Raw genomic sequence first — 21210 nt, 5'->3', positions numbered from 1 at the left:
CCCATATTGATAGGATAGCATCTTGCAGTTGATGGAGATTTGTGGGATGCACATCCAGGGCACGAAGCTCCCGTTCCACCACATCCCAAAGATGCTCTATTGGGTTGAGATCTGGTGACTGTGGGGGCCATTTTAGTGCAGTCAACTCATTGTCATGTGCAAGAAACAAATTTGAAATGATTCCAGCTTTGTGACATGGTACATTATCCTGCTGGAAGTAGCCATCAGAGGATGGGGACATGGTGGCCATAAAGGGATGGACATGGTCAGAATCAATGCTCAGGTAGGCCGTGGCATTTAAACGATGCCCAATTGGCACTAAGGGGCCTAAAGTGTGACAAGAAAACATCCCTCACACCATTACACCACCACCACCAGCCTGCACAGTGGGAACAAGGCATGATGGATCCATGTTCTCATTCTGTTTACGCCAAATTCTGACTCTACCATCTGAATATCTCAACAGAAATCGAGACTCATCAGACCAGGCAACATTTTTCCAGTCTTCAACTGTCCAATTTTGGTGAGCTCTTGCAAATTGTAGCCTTTTTTTCCTATTTGTAGTGGAGATGAGTTGAGATGGGTGGTGTATTCTGCTGTTGTAGCTCATCCGCCTCAAGGTTGTGCGTGTTGTGGCTTCTTCACAAATGCTTTGCTGCATACCTCGGTTGTAACGAGTGGTTATTTCAGTCAAAGTTGCTCTTCAATCAGCTTGAATCAGTCGGCTCATTCTCCTCTGACCTCTAGCATCAACAAGGCATTTTGGCCCACAGGACTGCCACATACTGGTTGTTGTTTTTTTCCTTTTTTACATCATTTTTTGTAAACCCTATAAATGGTTTTGCGTGAAAATCCCAGTAACTGAGATTAGTAACACACACACAATAAACAAAACAAAAAAAAAGTAAATACATAAACAATAGTTGAAATGGCTGAGGCTCAGGGTTGGCTAGCTAGGTATTTTAATCCAAAAGCCACACGCACGCCCCGTGAGGTGTAAACGGCAGACCACACTCCGTGCTCGAAAAACCACCACCAAAAGGCCAGAAAAGCTAGCCTCCCAACCCCAGGGTCCATCAGCCTAAAATAAACACAAAAGAAAAATTAATGAATACACTACCAACATACAGTTCTGAATGGTTAGTGATTCCAAAACATTTGCCACAAAAGGCACACTAACTTGTAGACAAAACAACAAATTACAGGGCGACAAAATGGCAACTTAATAAATTGCACAATAATCAACATGAAGACAAACCAAAAACAAAGTACAACTTAGCACACAGGCAGCCAATGATGACTGAAGGGTGAGTCCACGTTAACAACTCGGCACATTCAGCAGTAACTGGATGGATGGTTGAAGCATTAAAAACATACAACAACACAGCAGCAAAACAGCAGCGCAGTCTAAATGGATTTTATGCAGAAAACGATCAGCCCAACGTCCACATTAAGATGGAGCATCTTAGGAATCAATATCCTGCTAAAAACATCAGTTAGTCGGCTAACTTAAGTTGAATCTTTAGTAAAAAAAAAAAGTAACTTTATGTACCAGGTGATCATCGTGGAATTATATAGGTGTACGGTTGCTCACAGCAGATTACATAAACAAACCAGCTAAAAGGAAGAGCACGTAGGTTATGATTATCACAAGCTGCACAAGTCCACATTACAAACATTTACCTATAGCCTACCTTGGGGAACAGAACAGCATGCACATCTCCACTGCGCTGCCACCCAAACATGACCAGCATTGAATGGAGGCACGCCTGCAACAAAGGGGTGGAGGTAGCAATGACACATGACCAGGTGGCAAAAACAGGCTTTAAATAGGCCAAGGACAGCAGCCGATTGGCTGCCACATCTATCACTCATGTGACAGCCACAAATAACAGGGCGGGATCCATAGGCAGAGTTTGACATTCGAGCCAGGGGGGGCAAAAAAAAACAAAAAAAAAACATGCTAAATAAACACATATTTATTTTTATCCCAAGAAAAAACAGTAAAAAAATACACTGATATTTTATTGCCTTTATGTCATTGTAAACAGCTAGAACTTCGCATTAACAGCCACTTCGCATCGCATCTTCGTTATAGGATCATGAAATGTGGACCACTTTTGCACTGTTAAAATATTATCTTCAACCTTAAAGTTTTCTTTCCTTTTTTCAAAACACATTCTGGCAATGATAATGATTAAAAAACTAGTTAAATTTTGCATTTATACTTCATGAATCATTGAAAAAATTTTAAGACACGGGATTAGGCTACCTATTGGTTTTGATGAGGGGAAAAAAAAACTTTACGAGTGCGGATTAGAACCTCGAACCTCCCGAGTCCTGGATCTGGACCATCACTGTATACACGAAAAAGGGAGTATATACTTTATATACTCACTATACACATGAAAAAAGTGCTATACTCTGACATTGTGCTCATTTTTATTTATGCAATAAAGGGCGTATATACTTTATACTCACTATTCTCGGACATTGTGCTCATTTTTATTTATGTACATCAGGAGCTACAGAACATCGTCTTTCAAAACATGACCTACTCGAAAGAGAGAAAAAGAATGAATGCGTACCCAGCACTTGTGAAAATGCCCTTTCGAGTACGTCTCTGTCCCCAGCACATTTCAAATTGACGCCCATTTATCGCAGAAAAGCTTCTCTCAGAGTTAGATGACACAATCGACCGAGTGAGCGATAACTTAAAGAGATTGGGGTTGGTAGTTTTTTTACAGCTTTTTTAAGAAAATGCGATTACCCGTTTCAGCCACCGGGGGGGCAACGCTCCCCCTGCCCCCCCGCAAACTCCGCGCCTGGCGGGATCTAACCTGCTCTCCCACACAAGCACTAACTGAAGGGATCATATTTGTATCTTTCTTTGAATTTTGATATTTCCTGTTTTCTATGTATAATTTCTGTTCTGTTTCTTTAATGGTTACGCCCTCTATTGGGGGGTATATTGTACAGGAAGTTAGGTCCTGGAAGTTAGGAAATACCCACTGCGCCACACGGACTAGTGGCTGTCCTTGTTTGAAGCAATTATGGCACAACTTAAGACATGATCCAGGCTGTAATATCTAAAAATCTTGTGTGGTAAGGCCCAGCTTAGGAGTATTGCAGAACTCTGGAAGGGAACTCCTGGAACTCCTCCAGCCCAAGGACCTATGTACATAGGCTTTCAAGGCTCGGACAGGGCACAGTAAATGTAGCTTCTCTTGATCAGCCGACACTTGGTTGAGGATGGGTTCGAAGGGTGCCAGGAATAACCCTTTAGGAACCACTGCCAGGACCAAAACAGGGAACCTGGCTTGAACGACAGGCCTCAATCTCCGAGCACCACAAAGGAAACGAACGATTAGTTGGTGCTTTCCCATAGGACCCTCACTTAAAGGCATGTGCTATGACGTCTGACAACCAAACTCGGTCCGGCCAGTACGGGGCTACTAGAAGCAGACTGACCCTGTGCCGATGGACCCTTTTTAGAACTCAAGGGGAGCAGAGCGATGAAGGGAAATTTATACAGACGTTGCCTCAGCCATGTCTGTACCATGGCATCCAGCCCTAGAAAAGCTGAGGGAAAACCAAAGCGAACACTTCCACCTGGCCGAACTCCCTCCAGATCAGCTCCACCTGCCTCGACAGGATGTCTGCCCCCATTTTTTCATCCCTGGGAATGAACATTGCTTTGAGTGAAAGCAACTTGCCCTTTCCACACAAGAACCTGATGCGCCAGTCTGCACAAAGGGTGCAATCCCAGGCCTCCCTGCCAATTTATATAGGAGATCACCGACATTTTGTCTGTTCGCACTAGAACATGATGGCCTCTGAGGTACAAAACAAAATGTCTAAGAGCTAGAAACACTGCCAACATCTCCCTGTCAGCAGCCCCTCAAGATCTGGAATGACGGCGGAGAATTAACTGTTTGAGTCGTTTCGCCTCCTGCAACAGAATCAACGGCGTTGCCGAAGAGGCCAGAAGACGAGAGTGAGGCATTGAGGAGAAAGGCTCTGTTCTTCTCCCCAAAACCCTATTGATTCAGCCACAAATGTCTCTCCGTGGCTACTAATGCTGGCATGGGGCAGCCCCAGAGACTTAAGGGATGGCGCAGCATCTCTTTAACCCGCAGCATCACCCCATAGCTGTTCTTATTTGAGCCCAAGATGGAGTAATAGACTTGTACATTCTGGCTCGAAAGTCTTGACAAGAACGGCTTTTTCCGAAATCTCTACATCTCAGTTTATATAGGAGTGGAGCTGGCTGTTGAATGCCGAGAAAGGGCCAAAGAGGTCTAAACATCCTCAGCCAGCTCTATTTCTGATCCCCATGATTCCCAAACCATGGCCTGTTTTATTGGGAGTGGAGCATGCTGAGAGGAAAAAAATCACAGTTTACAAAGAGCATCCCCAAAGTGCTGCCGGTGCATGCTCCACTCCCAAACACATCACACCAATCGATTTTGTGTCACCCTCGATCATGTAGCGCGGACATGGAAAAATGTGACATACAACACCAAATGAGACACACAGGATACATAGAACACTTGCTGAAGGCCAGAAGCTGACACTGTTATGAGCCGGCATCCTGTAATATTCCTCTGATCTCTTATTCATGAAGACAGTCAAGTAAAGTCAAAATTTATTTCTATAAGATGTTTTTTTCCTGTAATATTCCTCTGATCTCTTATTCATGAAGACAAAGTCAAGTAAAGTAAAAATGTATTTCTTTAAGATGTTTAAAAGCGACAAAGTTGCAACAAAGTGCTGTACAATAAAACATTCTGCATATAAAAATCATAAAAAAGCATAAATGGTTAAACTTGACTTAAATCAAAGAAAATAAAGCATAACACAAATGTATGGTTGAATTCACACACACGCACACACAGGTTTCTATTGAGAATCATTAGATCTTTATTTACATGTGAATTGATCAACAATCTGTGTGATTGATTCATTCTCTTGAATATGTGTCTTGATTCTCTTGAATTTAATATGCTGTTCCTGTTTTTCTTTCATTGTTACTTCTAACTTCCGCATCTTTGTCTTTTAATATTAACTTTGAATGTCTAAAATCCAGTTTTAGTTGAAGGTCTTGAATTGGCTCGTATCATCCAGACATGTTTGCAGTGAGTCTCATTATGTCTCATATTTCCTCTCTCTTCTCTGCAGGGGTGCAACTTCCCAGTGTCTGAGGGGTATGCAGCAACAGTTGCCAGCCCAGTGTCAACCAAGAAAAGAACCAATGGGCCGCTGATCTACGTGTTTAGTGAAAATATCACCCAAAAAAAACCTGACTTTTTGAGCAATGCATTGCACCGGCACTAACCCAGTGCTGCTAATTCACCAAAACAAAACAAAATGAATGGGCAGCCAATGTACAAGTTTTATGGACCGTTAAGACAAATACAAAAAAATATCCTATTAGATGTATCGGCTGGAATCTCCTAGCCTAGATGCGTGGGAGTCACACTTTGAATCCTTCTTACCATCCACTTATTTAGCTGCTGGCGCATCAATTGACATGCCATCTCCTTTTACCTCTTTCATTTTCTATTTTTAGCCCCGACAGCTTTTTTGCTTTATCCATCTTTTCGCTCGTACCTGCTTGCTCAGCGCTATTATCAATAGCGATATTACAGTATTTGATTAATCATAAAGCTTAAAGCATTATGGGTTGAATCTCTCTAGAGTTTGTTCTGATCAATCAACACAGTTTCACTGATGATCCAGAATAAACCCTAAACCCAGGATAGAGTGTGTGTGTGAATGTGGTCTGGACTGTGTGTATGAGGCTCGTTGTGTCAGAGACAATGTAGAAGGACAGAGTTCCTGCACTGTGATCCACATACACTCCTATTTTCCTGTCACACACACACTCTCCTGTTCTCCTGTTACATACACACTCTGCTGTTCTCCTGCTGATGGGTTTTACAGGGAGTTTAGTCTCTATGTTATTGTGTCTGAATGAGTAATCAGAGGGGGTGCAGATCAAACTCCAGGACTGATCATTACCTCCAAACACACACTTATTACCCTCTCCCTTCCTTCTGATGCTCTTATATGACACTGATATACACACATACCCACTCCACTCAATCTCCCAGTAACAGCGTCCCCACACACTCTCTCTACACAACACCTGAGAATACATATCAAATCTGTCTGGATGATCAGGATACGGCTGGACCGTAAGAGTGTCAGTAAATTTAATCACTCTGTTCTTCACAGACAGACGGAGGTTTTTATGTGCTGTGTTCTGATCCGGATTGAGATGAAGGGAATCTGATGGAGAGAAAACACAACAGATTTAGGAGTTATGAATCTGATCTTTTAACCCTCTTGGCTTCTTTGGTCAAAAATGACCGAAAACTGTTATCATACACAGATAAACTGGCTAGACTGTAACAGCAAATTTGTAGAATATGCGAAATAAAATCAACAAATGAAAAAATCTTGCTCAAATGCACACACATACACACACGCATGCACACACAGAGAGAGAGAAAGAGAGAAAATTAACTTAATTAGCATTATTTTATGTTTATTTCTGTTCGATCATAATTGCTGTTCCCTTATGAAGTTTTATTACTTATTGAATAAAAAAATAATAAAAAATATCAATTTATTGCAAAATGTCTGTAAAGTGTTCCCTTTCATAGTCACTCCGAGTTACGTCGGAATGACGGAGAATGGGGGTTTCGCATAGAAAGCCAATCCTCTTCGAGTATTTAATAACGAGCCAATGGCATGAAAATGCCTTGTGTTGGTGTGACGGCGGTACCCAGCGAGATTCTGCATTGCCTGCGATCTGTGCAGTGGTCTGCCAGACTTTGCGCTTCTCCCTGGTCGCCTCAGCGCTGAAAGAGTGAATTTCCTCCTCTCTCTGCTGCACGTGGCACGTCTTTTTAAAGATGGTTCGCCCGTGTTCTTCTGGGTGCAGTCGATTCCTGTCGTCCTCTGATGGATCGCTGCTTTGTGTGTCTGGGCATGCAGCATGCAGCAGCAGCGTTCGTGGATGAGTCATGTTCCTTCTGTGGGAATATGACCATCGCAACACTTAGATCTAGACTCAATGATCTGACAAAAGTGAGAGTCCCCGTGTCCACTACTCGTTCTGCTTCTTCTTCTAGAGGAAGCTCTTCGACTCGCGGACAGGGTGAGCTGACGGTGACAGTGTGGAATAAACCCCCGACGCTGGTTCCTGGTTCCCCGACAGTGGAACCCTCCGCCCTGCCCCGATCACTCACGGATGGATAATTGGTTTTTGGACAAGGCTGCCGCCTCACGGCCACAGCCGACCCCAATTCCTTTTTTCCCCAAGCTGCATGGGGAAATGACGAGGACTTGGAAGGCTCCTTTGACCTCCCGAGAGCGTTCGTCAGTTTCCCCCGCCTTTCCTCCCCTCGACGGCGTGGCTGCCCGTGGGTACGCTGGGATTCCCCCGGTGGAGCGAACTGTTGCGATGCAACTGTGTCCACAGAGCGCATCCTCTCGGGGTACTCTCGGGTACTCCAAAGCACCCTTCCAAAGCCTGTAGATTCTCGTCGTCTATGGCGGCGCGATCCTATAGAGTGGCGGGACAGGCGGCCTCCGCCCTGCATGCTATGAGCACCTTGCAGGTTTTTCAAGCAAAGCTGCTCAGGGATAAGCACGAGGGGGGGACTGACAAAGAGGCTTTTAATGAACTGCGAGCTTCCACCGACCTCGCTCTCCGGACTTTCGTCGCCGCTCGCTCCCTTGGTCAGGTGATGGCCACCAGTGTGATCCAGGAGCGTCATCTGTGGCTCAACCTGGCAGATGTGTGGGACACCGAGCGGACTCGTCTGCTCAAAGCCCCCCTCTCCCAGGTTGCCCTCTTGGCGGCGTGGTTGAAGATTTTGCCCAGCAGTTTTCGACTGCTCAGAATCAGACGGAGGCGATAAAACACATCCTGCCCCGACGGGGCTGCCTCCATCCAGCCGTCGGTTCAGCCGCCCCCGCCTGCTCGCCGCCTGCGGCTCCCCTCCCTCCCGCACGGCCCCAGCAGCAACCTCCATCCGGGTCGCGTCGTGGAGGAGGCCGCAGGAGAGCGTCACAGCCCCCTCAGGCCCCGCTAAACGCCATGCGAAGCGGCGTTCCTGAGACGGGCTGCTCAGTGATGGAGTCAAGTTTTTGGTAGCAGGGCCCCTCCTTTCCCCCGGTGGAGGGCCGGGGGAGAATCTTTTGTTCTCAGCTCCCCGCTGCTCACCCACGGGTGGGCAGCACCCTGAGTTGGTTAAAGAAAGACTTGACACTGTCACTGAGCACACAGACTGGAGTGAGTGTGCTTGACGCCCCCGTGCGTCGCCCCACTCATTCCCCTCTGTCTGTCTCTGAGGGTGCGGAGGGGAGCTTGTGTCGTCCCTCGACTACGCCACTCCCCTCCCCCTCTATCGCCAGACCCCCGTGGAACGCTGGTCGTTCCCTGGTCTCTTCTGTCGAGGAATGGGGCTCGACTGTGCACCCGCACGGGGTAACTCCCGTGCGCATGCCGGTCTCCCCGCCTCGCTTGCCGGTCTCCCCGGCCGGATGCATTTTCGAATGCGTCCGGCCTCAGGATTGGTTTGCAGCGATAGACCTGAATGACGCGTACTTTCATGTCTCCATCTTGCCTCGACACAGACCGTTTCTTCGGTTTGCTTTCGAGGGCCAGGCATATCAGTACACGGTTCTCCCATTCGGGTTAGCTCTGTCACCTTGCGTCTTTACGAAGATCGTCGAGGCAGCCCTTGTTCCCCTTATGTTGCAGCTCGCACGCCACCTCCTGTTATGGAGTCAGAAGCACCTGAGGTCCCTTCGTGCCGTTTACATTCTAGGAGACCGGAACCTGGCAGCCGACGAGCTGTCACGGGTCCGTCCAATCTCCGGCGAATGGCGACTCCATCCCCAGACGGTCCAGCTGATCTGGGACCAGTTCGGGGAGGCACAGATAGACCTGTTCGCCTCCCGGGACTCATCCCACTGCGCCCTGTTTTATTCCCTGTCCGAGGGCACGCTCGGCACAGATGCACTGGCGCACAGCTGGCCGCGGGGCCCACGCAAGTATGCGTTTCCCCCAGTGAGCCTTCTTGCACGGACTTTGTGCAAGATCAAGGAGGACGAGGAGTAGGTCTTGTTGGTAGCCCCTTATTGGCCCACCAAGATGTGGTTCTCCGAACTGATGCTCCTCGCGACAGCACCTCCTTGGCCTATTCCTCTGAGGAAAGACCTACTCTCTCAGAGACGGGGCACCCTGTGGCACCCTCGTCCCGAGCTCTGGAGGCTACACGTGTGGCTCCTGGACGGGACGAAGCAGGTTTGAGTTCGGTGCCACCTGCGGTGGTAGCAACCATCACTTCCGCCAGAGCGTCGTCCACTAGACACCTCTACGCGTTGAAGTGGAACCTCTTCGTCAACTGGTGCTCTTCCCGTGGAGAAGACCCCTGGAGATGTCCGATCGGTGTCGTGCTTTCCTTCTTGCAAGAAGGGTTGGAGCATAGGCTGTCGCCCTCCACCCTTAAGGTTTACGTCGCGGCCATTGCCGCGTCTCATGAAGCAGTGGAAGGTAAGTCTTTGGGAAAGCACAACCTGATCATCAGTTTCCTGAGGGGAGCGAGGAGACTAAATCCTCCTCGCCCTCCCCTCGTGCCCTCTTGGGACCTCTCAGTAGTTTTAAGTGCTCTGCAGAGGCCTCCCTTTGAGCCTTTGCAATCGGTAGAGATAAAGTTTCTGTCCATGAAGACAGCACTCCTGGTTGCATTGGCCTCCATCAAGAGGGTAGGGGACCTGCACGCATTCTCCGTTGACGAGGCGTGCCTGGAATTCGGGCCGGCTTACTCTCACGTGATCTTGAGACCCCGGCCTGGATATGTGCCCAAGGTTCCTACCACTCCCTTCCGGGACCAGGTGGTGAACCTGCAAGCGCTGCCCCTGGAGGAGGCAGACCCAGCCTTGGCACTGCTCTGTCCGGTACGTGCGCTCCGCGCCTACGTTGACAGAACGCAGTGTTTCAGGACCTCAGACCAGCTCGTGTCTGTTATGGGGGGAGCCAGAAGGGAAGGGCTCTCTCAAAGCAACGGCTGTCTCACTGGATAGTGGACGCCATCGCTTTGGCTTACCAACAGCAAGGTCGACCGTGCCCCCTTGGTGTGATGGCCCACTCCACTCGGAGTGTGGCTTCCTCTTGGGCTTTAGCGCATGGCGCCTCGCTAACAGACATTTGCAGAGCTGCAGGCTGGGCGACACCGAACACGTTCGCAAGATTCTATAATCTTCGCTTGCTCGCCATTCCACTCCTCGGACTGGATAAGTGCGATATTCCTCAGTTGAGTCTTCCGTTGAAGCCCTGAGTCCTCCAGCACTTCTGATGCTGGCACCACTGCATTGCTCTGGATGCCGGCTAGGTGCCTCCGTGTGTACGGTTCCCTCTGGTAACTATCACATGTGTATTCTCCATTGTAAGCCTCTCTGAGCATGTCTCTCCCTTGGCAAGCCATCTGCCATTCCTGGAGTTAAGCTTCTAGCCACCCTTAGGTTGGTACTCCAGTGTTTTCCCATATGAAGTCCCCATATGTGTATTCTTAAGTCCTCCCTATGGTAGGCATACTGCGGCATATTACTCCCGGGATATGCTTCCCAGTGTACCTTGGTATTCCTATGTTAAAGTAGGACTCCTGGTTATAAGCTAAGTTGTTAGGAGTCCAGACTTTCGCAGGGCACTGGAAGACAGCTGTGAAGGTGGCGTGATGGCATGGACCCCCATTCTCCGTCATTCCGACGTAACTCGGAGTGACTACGAAAGGGAACGTCTCGGTTACGGATGTAACTCTCGTTTCCTGAGTAGGGAACGGAGACGTTATGTCTCCCTGCCACTTCCGCTGTACCGCTGGGTAGACGCCTGAGTTCAGTCTCGCCTCCTCAGCGAAGACATACTGCGGTTGCGTTCACTTCCTCCTTTTATACCCACGGGGTGGGGCGGAGTTACGCTATGCAAATTCCGCAGACCCAAGACATTTTCATGCCATTGGCTCGTTTTTAAATACTCGAAGAGGATTGGCTTTCTATGCGAAACCCCCCATTCTCCGTCATTCCGACGTAACGTCTCCGTTCCCTATTCAGGGAACGAGGGTTACACCCGTAACTGAGACGTTTTGAATTATCACTAACCATAACTTATTTTGTTCAATTATTTGAATGATCAAATACTGAGTAACAAAAATGTTTGCATTGCGTTCCATTTCTAACCAAATGCTATAGTTTGATTGTAATCATAATGCAAAACCTGATACTTATCTAAAATTTTTTGTTAAAAAAATTAATTAGCTGTCTTTTAGAATATCGAAATTTATATCTAAATTTAAAAAAGACGAATAAGATAGAGAAATCATGTCTAAAAAACAACAACAGGAATCAAAAAGCCTTCCTATGTATTTATATAGGAAGCTATAGGCTATGGAATGCCAAAGCTGACTTAATTAAAAATAAATTAATACATAAATAAATGTACGGAGAAATGTAAAAAAGTGCAAATAAATGATTATTTATACTTTTATTTCCATATTTTTGTATAATTGTATTTTTTCACAAACACGACTCAATACGCGGTTTACATCCGCGTTTCCTAATTTCGTATGCATAACAGATGACAATTTAAATGTTTAAAACGCAACCCATATTTAGATGAAGATTAATCACTTAGATACTGATTAATCACAAGACATACATTTTGAATTATTCTAAAATCAAACGCAGCCAGCCACGCTTCTCGCGCCATGCATTCTGTATTAAGATTTTGACTTTTAATGACTTTTGTTAATTTGATTTTACTGATAACAGCCATAGTGCCTTATTATTATTATAACTGAGTTTATCGATTAATATTAAGAACTTGACATATATGATGATGTACGGCCTAGCCTACCTATTTAATAAGGTTTGGGTAGATATAAAATCAATTTACAGGGTGAAATATCACCACGACCGCGGGCACGACCGGTGCTGTTTGAATGGATGATGCTTCTGTGCTCCAATGCATGGCGTGAGATGCGTGGCTCACTGCGTTTAAACGAGCCACTTTTTTAAGAATAATTCAAAATTGATGACTTGTGATTAATCAATATATATCTAAGAGCAGCATCTAATATGGGTTGCGTTTTAAGCATTTGAATTGTCACCTGTTATGCATACGAAATTAGGAAACGCGAATGTAACCGCGGACGATCAACTCATTGATCAATATGCTTGCGTGGGAGTCAGTGAAATGTGCGCTGGTTTCTCTCCATGTTTTGCGCTGGTGTGCGAGTCTCATCGTCAATAATCACAAGCCAAAAGCAAGCTATCAGCTATCATATTTATGTGCGCTATGTGTGTTAACCCTATATAGCCCAGTTATACAGTTAGGGTGATATACACAACTTAAAATGTGAAATTGCCCACACAGCTCTTGCGTTTCGTTTGGTCACATTCCACAAGGTGTTACTGTGGCCTCAAAGCTTCAGCACTGCCACTCTGAGATCGATTGCTCATGTCTGAGTTAAAACACGCCCCCCTCATTAGTATATGGACAAAGAAATGTTGGAATAAATAAATGTGGAAATAAAGAAATAAAGAAATAAATTAATGTGGAAATAAATAAATGTGAAAATAAATAAATGTAGACATAAAAACATAAATACATAAATTAATGTAGAAATAAATAAAAGTGGAAAAAAATAAATGTATAAATAAATAAATAAATGTGTAAAAAAAATACAATTATACATAAATAAGGAAATAAAAGTATAACTACTCATTTATTTGTACTTTTTTACATTTTTTTATATATTTATTTCTGTATTTATTTATGTATTTTTGCTTTTTTACATTTCTTCGTATATTTATTTATGCATTTATTTATTTTTAACTTAGTCAGCTTTGGCATTCCATAATAGGCAGCCTACAGGCTGTACAGGACATTGCACACATGTAACTATTTTTTAAAGCCACAAGGTGGCGCTCTTCTACTTGAACATTTTTTTAAAGCTGGCATTCTATTTTTATGTGAATTGTTGCATTTATTGAAAAAAAATTAATTAAAAAAATATAAATTAAATATATATATATATTAATTCTAATGGAGAAATAGCTCTTAAAAATTATATAATTAATGCAAAGTATCATAAACATTTCTGAAAATTCTAAATAATAATCAGAAAATATTATAGAACAAAAATATATTTGAACGGTTATCCTGGGAAAAAGTAAAGTTAAATTTTAAGGCTTCGTCCGTTTTTGACCGGGAGGAAGCTACGTGTAATCCATTTACAAAGAAGCCCAGAGGGATGTACACATCAATGGATAGAGCTCATCGAGACCTTTATTTTGATATAAAGAACTCATATTCGCCACTTACGCCCCTCTGGCTCCAAGCCCTCGACATTATTTGTGTAATGTAAAAATTATTTGTTGTGCTTGTTTAACAATTAAAATTAGTTAAAAACCACACAATAACCTAATATTTTGTCTTTATCTAATTTTATTGTGTTAAATAAACACAATAATTTTATTGTCCACTTAAATATGTAAACCTGAATAATTAGTGTTAAATTAAGTTAAACTGGGCAGTATATTTTTAGTTCCCAGCATGCTTTGCATAGATCTTGATCAGGAGGGTAAATGTTGAAACCATTTTATGTGTTTTTGAGGGGAAGTGCCTGTTAGTGTTTAATGTTCAGTTATGTTTGACATACAGTAGTTTCACTTTCTACCGGAAGAACATGGACACATTCAGTGAGTTTTCTGCTTGTTTTCTTAGTAACTTACATTGTAGGAAGTCGTTCCTGGTCTTGGGCACAATGTTGGTGAGAGTGACTGTGGAAATCATGAAAAGTGTGATTTCTCATTTTCTTGCATCTGTTCCTAAGACATTTCTAATATGATCTTCTATATGATATGAGATGATGGAGGATGATTTCTGAGAGCAGAATCTCCAGGACTTTACCTCTATTAGAGATCTTCTTGATGTCCTCTTTGCAGAAATACTTCAGTGTGTTTGTCAGCTTACAAATAGATTGTCTAATTCCATCAAAAGAGGAGAGAGGACTGAAGGGATTGTCATTGACGTCTGTAGATTCAGGAGGAGCTGAGAGAGACTGGAAACTCTACAGAAAACAGAAATCAAAGCTCATCACCTCCACACTTTATCAATAACCTGCTCTACTGTCAGATGTGTGCCGCTCTTGTTGATCTTTAGTAACTCCTCAATCCAGCCCTTCTCATATTCATTGTATGACATTAGAGCTACAAATTATATCGTTTGCCATTTACACTATATGTATACTTTCTAGTAAATCATTTGGATGATGAACCATCTACGGAAGCCCTGAACCGCAAAGTGAAAAAAAGGAAAAGGAAAAGGGAAAGAAAAAGAAAACATCTCGTTATAACGACATATTATGTAGTTTTAACGACTAAGTAAGTCGTTAATACGACATAAATATCTTGTTATTTCGACATAAATATCTTGTTATTTCGACATAATAAGGGCTGCATTCTAATATGCATTAAGTTATATTTAGCGTTCTTATAATGACTTTCTATGGGAGGACATTGCTTAATGTCAAATGAAACGCTTTGCGTTCAAATTCTGGACTTATCTGGTTTTGTAGTATACTTTATTATGAGTTTTAGAATCACAATAATAATAAGAAATGCACGTACAATTATCCGTGAGCTTGATAAATGTTGCAGATGTTTTAGGCCAGGTATCCTACTAGTATCCACAAACAAATTGCGTTCAATTATGTGTGCAAAATTCAGAATTCAACAAATGCACTGCAACAACAAAAATAGACAACAAAAACAAAAATCATAAAAATAATAATTATTATTTTTTAAATAATTATTATTTATTATTATTATTAAATAATATTCAGTTTTAATATTATTATTAAATAATGATATAACAATAATATAATATATGTGGCAATAATGCACCTTTGCCAAATGCAAGCAAACCACTTGTATACAGACGACCTATGCGCGCGACTGCATAAGACTACAGAAAGAATACAAAAAGCCCCATTTCCGTTTCCAGGCGGCGGAGTAATAACGGACATCACAGAACATACAATACAAGTCAATGGAGTTGGACAAAAACTACGATAAAACCTGTTGGAAGGCATCTTTTGCAGCGATTTTTGTGAGAGCTAACACAGAATCCAAAAATTCTCGTGACAGCAGCCTTAGTCAAAAATACAATCCTAACCAATCTATTTCATCAGAAACGATCTTAAAACAGGGCTTTAATTGTAAAATACCGAACTTGTCCTCAGTAGCGGTTCTAGGCACGGGCGAACCGGGCAGTCGCCCGGGGCGGCATCTCTTCATGTCACATGGGGGGCGGCACGAGCAGTTAAAAAATTCCTCTGTGCCGCGAAGGTTTTCTATTTTTTATCATTTCGATTCAATAATTGGCATTGGCGCCCTGCTTGCTGAGAAGGAGCCGTGCACAGAAGCGATGTCAAGGGGGTCTCTTGATTAGTTCACGTATCGCGTTGCGTGCTCGAGGTCGTTATTTTTAAATAGGTGATTAGGCGCACGGGAAGCGCGCTAATTATGCGCTCGTGGGAGGCGCGCTCAGAAAGTTTTCAGTATGGGAGTGCACCCAAACACTTGGGTGTTTTTTTCTCTTCTCTGTAAATAAATCTTTTAGCAGAGCTTCAGCAAGCGTTTTTCTGTGGTGGAAATACATTGGCTACTAAAACTTCTTTGTCGTTGTGGAGAGCGCAGTGCATGGTTGTATAGCAACGACAGCCATGGGCAAATCGGTCCGAATTTTACTATTAATAATAAAAGATAAGCTACTGTGCATTATAAATGTCAGGAATTGACTCATTCTTTTTATAGAGATGATTGAATGCTGAAATAAAAGGTTTATATTTTTATAAAATCGTTTTTTGTGTTAACCTTTTTTAAGTTTGGTAGGTAAGATAAAAGACACTCCTTTAAAACAAATATTTAATGTTATTAACTTGGTGAATTCATTTCATTGTGTATTAGGCTTTTTGAACAAGATTCTGTGTATGTGATCATTTTGGTCACTATATTCATGACATGAAAATAATTTACATAATGATCAACTTTATGTGTTTTTACAGTAGCCTATAATATGCAAAGTACAATTTTCTATTTTCTAAATAATCTCTGATTCTGACATAGGGCTACAAAAGCTATTTTAGGTCTATAACAGTTTGGATAGTTGTTAATATGAGAGCTGTTCAAAATTATTTAAGAGATAAGTATTGTGTTACTAAATAAGTATCTCTCTGACCCTTTTACTTAAAAACTCCATTTCGTGACAAAGTATAGTTTAACAAGTCATAACTAAAAGTGTGCCATGCATATAATTCAAGGCAATTACCAATGCGCTAATGGTTACATCCTCCCTTTAAAGTTAGATTAATCTAGCAAAATAACTGGATGGAACTTGCAAGGATGATGGGGCTTTGGATGACCCCCACGGTTGAAACACAAGACCTCAAGTGAATGGTCAAACAACTATGAAACTGCACATCCATCAGATTTGAAGATCACCTGAAGCAACTTTGGTGAACATTATTTAAAATTGGTACCATCAATTCCACCATGATGTTGTCACAGTCTCCGTCTGCACCTTCCTGTCTGCGTCTTCTTCACTACACTTCCCAGGATCATCTTGTCTCCTCACCTGAACTCACTCCCTCATCAACCACCTGTACATCGTCTTCATCATCTGTGTCACCTCATTATGTTTGATTCCTCCTTGTATTAAGTTCCCTCTGTTTCATTCAGTTATTGTCGGTCGTTGTAGATGTTACCCTGAGTGTTCCTGCCTGTCTTTTGTACCTGTACCTGTTTTTGAGTGATTAAGTGAAGTAATTGAATTGGAGCTTTTGCCTCTTTTCGGTCTTCTTCTTCTGCCTACACTCCTCTACAAACCGTGACAGAACGAATGACCATATCAAAATGGACTCTTTTCAGCGGTCCAACTACTCTGTTTAGAGCAAGGGGACCGTTCCTTAGAGGAACATTTGGCGAATTTCCTCCACCTAGCTCCAGCTACAACCTTCCTGGACGACAGCCTCTGCAGCTTCCTGTATGCTGGCCTCAACACCGCCACCAGAGTGCAGTTGTCCGGGGAGGGCCCTCAGTGGAGCTTCGTGGCCTATGTGGAGTGGGTGCTGGTGTCCTGTGGATCTTCCTTCACCGTGGATGACATCACCAGCCCCACTCCAACGCCCGAGCCCTCATCACCGCTGGTTCCGTCCAGCCCTGTCGTGCCATAGACCGTCCTGCCAGCGCCAGAGACCGTCCAGCCAGCGCCAGAGTCTCATCCCGCCGAGACAGCCCAGCCAGAGTCTCGTCCAGCCGGAGACCACCGTCCAGCCCGAGCCACCGTCCAGCCCGAGACCGAGACCAGGATCCCACCCAGCCTCCCTCTCCCACCTCCTCTCATCTGTCGCCTGTCAGTCCTTCTGCCTTCCAACCATTCTGATTCAGCCTGGTCGGTGGATCCCCGGTCTTTGCCTCCCACCTCCTCTACTTGGACACTTCTTCGGCCCCTCGTCCCATCTGCTCCCCCTTGGCTCCTACCTCTCTCAGCTCCACCATGGCCCCTCAGGTCCACCAGTTCCGCCAGGCTCCCTCGTCCCCCCGGATTCACTTTGGTCCCTCGTCGTCCTTCCCTCACCTCTGGACTTCCATCCTCCGGCTTCGCCTCGTCCTTCCACCCCCCCGGTTCCGTTGGACTCCTCACTCCCTTCAGTGCCCCATCGGTTCTCACTCCCTCTGTCCTCACCGTGTCCCTGTCGTCACTTCTGTCACCTGAGCCTGCGGTATCACCATGTTCCCTCAGTCCCTCATCATCACCCCGTCTCGTCGGCCCTACGGCTTCACCCCGGTCTCCTTTCCCATCTCCTCCGCCCCTGTCAGTCGGCACCCTGGTGTCGTCAGCCCCGCCTCCGTCTCGTCTCCTCCCTCCATTGGCTCCACCATGGGTCCTCCCTCCATCTGCTCCGCCCTGATCTCGCCCTCAGCCTGCTCCGCCATGGCCACGCCCTCAGCCTGCTCCGCCCTGGTCTCGCCCTCAGCCTGCTCCGCCCTGGTCTCGCCCTCAGCCTGCTCCGCAAGGGCCACGCCCTCAGCCTGCTCCGCCCTGGCCACGCCCCGCTCAGCCTTCAGCTCGCCCTCCCTCCTCTGTTCTACGACGTGAGGCCACGCCTTCCGGGAGGGGGGAGTTCTGTCACAGTCTCCGTCTGCACCTTCCTGTCTGCGTCTTCTTCACTACACTTCCCAGGATCCTCTTGTCTCCACACCTGAACTCACTCCCTCATCAACCACCTGTACATCGTCTTCATCATCTGTGTCACCTGTTTTCATCTCATTATGTTTGATTCCTCCTTGTATTTAGTTCCTCTGTTTCATTCAGTTATTGTCGGTCGTTGTAGATGTTACCCTGAGTGTTCCTGCCTGTCTTTTGTACCTGTACCTGTTTTTGAGTGATCAAGTAAAGTAATTAAATTGGAGCTTTTGCCTCTTCGGTCTTCTTCTTCTGCCTACACTCCTCTACAAACCGTGACAGATGTAAGAAATCAGAAGGGAAAAATTTGGTTTTAAAAATATGTTCTGGAAATTTGAACTGTTCTTTGCACAAGTGGATTTTGGCAGATATCTCCCAGAAGAAAGAGCTCCAGACATGTTTCCTAAAAGATTTCCAGATCTGAAATGCATTCATAAGTCTAGTCTATTTTTAAAGCAATATACGATCAGATTAGAATCTACCTTTATTATTATACAACACACACACACACACAAAACTGAATTCATGGCATCATTGCAGTTAACGCCTCATTCTGCTTTCATGAAATGTTTCTCTTGCTCAAGTTCACTATGACCCTGTTCTTCTAGATCTCTGTTACCTGCAGGAACTGGATGTGATCCTGTGTGTGTGAAAGCTGCTCCAGCTCAGCCTCTCTCCTCTTTAGATCATTGATCTCCTGCTCCAGTCGCTTCAGTCGTCCTTCAGCTCCACTCACTGCAGGCTTTTCCTGATCTCTGATCAGCTTAGTCGCCTCAGAGCGGCTTCTCTCAATGGAGCGGATGAGCTCAGTGAAGATCCTCTCGCTGTCCTCCACTGCTGTCTGTGCAGAGCGCTGTTACACACACATCACAATCACACAGTGAGCTTCAGTGAGTCCTGACTGAGACTTCTCAAACTTCTCTTGTTCTCCAGACTCACCTTATGAGACGCCACAGCCTCTCTCAGCTGCTGAAGATCTTTCTCTCTCTGCTGGATCCTCTGCTGGAACAACCTCTGCGTCTCCTTCAGCTGCTTCTGCACCACAAATCAATAACAGAGACATTATAAATGTCAGTTTATAATGTGGTCACATATCTGTCAGGGTTCTGTCACTTTGGTCTAGTTTATTCTTGGTTTTGTGCCATAGCCTTGACACACCTGTATTGCCTTGTCTTTGTGTAAGTGTATGTTCACTTGTCTGTGTGCCTTGTTTCATGTTCGAAGTGTGGTGTTCAGATTCCAGCACTCATGTCTAGTTTGGTTTCGGTTCTGTGCCGGGATTCGGACATTCATGCTCTATGTGTTTGTATTCTGTTGTGAGTGCACAAGATAAGCATTCACTCGTTCTCGTGCACTCTGACTTGTTGTCTAAGCATGTGGTTACGAGTTTGAAAAGTGTTTTTTAAACTCTGAAAAGTTTTTTTTGTCTGTTGCTACATTTACCTTTTATTAAAAAACCTGCATTAAATAATCTGTGAACATTTTCTATTATTTTATTTTGCTTCATCAAATCCTGTTTTACAAGTTTGTGGTGGTAAATATATTTACATTTAATTTCACTGTATTTTCTGTTAATTTTAGTATGGAGCACAAATACACTCCGCAGTGAAAACCCACTCCCTGCTTCTGTTCCCTTCTCCTGAAGTCTGCAGTGTGAATGATGTTACCCGATCATATGGGTGCCAATATAAATAGTGTCAACATGGTTTCATCAGTGTCTAGTTTAAAGTTCATACCTCTTTCTCCGTCCTCTGCGCTGCAGCTGTTACAGTGTCATGGTTTTTATGTTCATCCATCATACACAGCAGACATATACACTTCTGATCAGTGCAGCAGAAAACCTCCAGGAGTTTATCATGTGTTTGGCAGATCATCTCCTGCAGTCGTCCAGTGGCGTCAGTCAGATTGTGTCTCTTTCTTTTAAAGAAACTCTCATGTTGTTCAAGGTGACTCTGACAGTAAGAGTTCAGACACACCAGACAGGAGTTGACAGCTTTGCGTTTTCTCCCATCACAGACGTCACACTGCACATCTCCAGCTCCAGCATTACAGTCATCAGGAGGTTTAGTCATCTTTAGTTTCTCCACCACTTTAGCCAGCATGATGTTTTTAGCTAAAGCAGGTCTTGGACTGAAGGTCTGTCTGCAATGAGGGCAGCTGTAGACTCTCATATGATTATTCTGATCCCAGAAGCTTGTAATACAGATCTTACAGAAACTGTGTCCACAGGAAGTGGTCACTGGATCCTTCAGGAGATCCAGACACACTAAACACTGGAACTCATCCTGAGAAATTATGGCTTCTGTCATTTTTACTGCTTGAATACAGAGACACAAACACACAACAGCTCAACTACACTTCAGTTTCAGTTTCTCTGAACTGAAGAGTTTCCTGTTTCCTGGTTCTGTGTTTGAGTGATGTGTGAAAAACATGTGTCTGCAAATCTGTAAAGCGGGTTCCTCACTCCAAGTGTAGTTTCTATCTGTGTTGTGTTTTCTTCTTAATAAAATAGATCCCACACGATGATGAAGTTGTGATGTGATTTACTCTTGGCTTCTCTCAGTTTCTGTATCAAAATATAACAACCCCATCAGACACTTATAACAAGGAGAATCTCTGGTCCGTGCCTCTCATTGCCATGGCATCCCGCGAAAGAGAGCGGGCGCCCGGAAATTACATCAGCTTTACCCTCACGCCAACACAACGTAACTTACGTAACATTTGGTACTTCCTTAACATTTTATTCAGATTAACACATTTATAAAAAGGGTAAAACAAAGACAATAACACAGAAATACAATATATATGTATATATGTATATAAAGAAAATAACAACATATTTTGCTTATGGTCACATGACCATAAATTACTTGATTGTACTTAAA

General features: G+C 44.2%; 1 protein-coding gene across 1 annotated transcript; it reads right to left on the bottom strand.

Annotated features, from left to right (window-relative positions):
* Positions 1-4899: 4899 nt before the first annotated feature.
* LOC120478351 (E3 ubiquitin-protein ligase TRIM16) lies at positions 4900-20989 on the bottom strand. The gene is made up of 6 exons (XM_039670214.2): positions 20062-20989; positions 19265-19360; positions 18945-19178; positions 13988-14147; positions 13810-13857; positions 4900-6294 (listed from the first exon to the last, which is right to left on the bottom strand). The coding sequence occupies exons 1-6, from the start codon at positions 20632-20634 to the stop codon at positions 5717-5719; spliced, it is 1689 nt and encodes a 562-aa protein (XP_039526148.2). The 5' UTR covers positions 20635-20989; the 3' UTR covers positions 4900-5716.
* Positions 20990-21210: the final 221 nt, after the last annotated feature.

This window comes from Pimephales promelas, chromosome 24 (assembly GCF_988280905.1).
Source record: "Pimephales promelas chromosome 24, fPimPro1.hap1.1, whole genome shotgun sequence".
In the NCBI taxonomy this organism is placed as follows: domain Eukaryota; kingdom Metazoa; phylum Chordata; class Actinopteri; order Cypriniformes; family Leuciscidae; genus Pimephales; species Pimephales promelas.
The sequence above is the reverse complement of the archived record's forward strand: the minus strand, read 5'-3'. Positions and strand labels throughout refer to the sequence as shown.

Coding starts and splice junctions, on each gene's coding strand:
- LOC120478351 (XM_039670214.2), bottom strand. CDS start 20,634: ATGACAGAAGCCATAATTTCTCAGGATGAGTTCCAGTGTTTAGTGTGT. Junction 14,148..18,944: donor ATCACATCCAGTTCCTGCAG/GTAACAGAGATC, acceptor TGTTTTCTGTAG/AGTTTCCAGTCTCTCTCAGC. Junction 6,295..13,809: donor CAGGAACGACTTCCTACAAT/GTAAGTTACTAA, acceptor TCTCTCCATCAG/ATTCCCTTCATCTCAATCCG.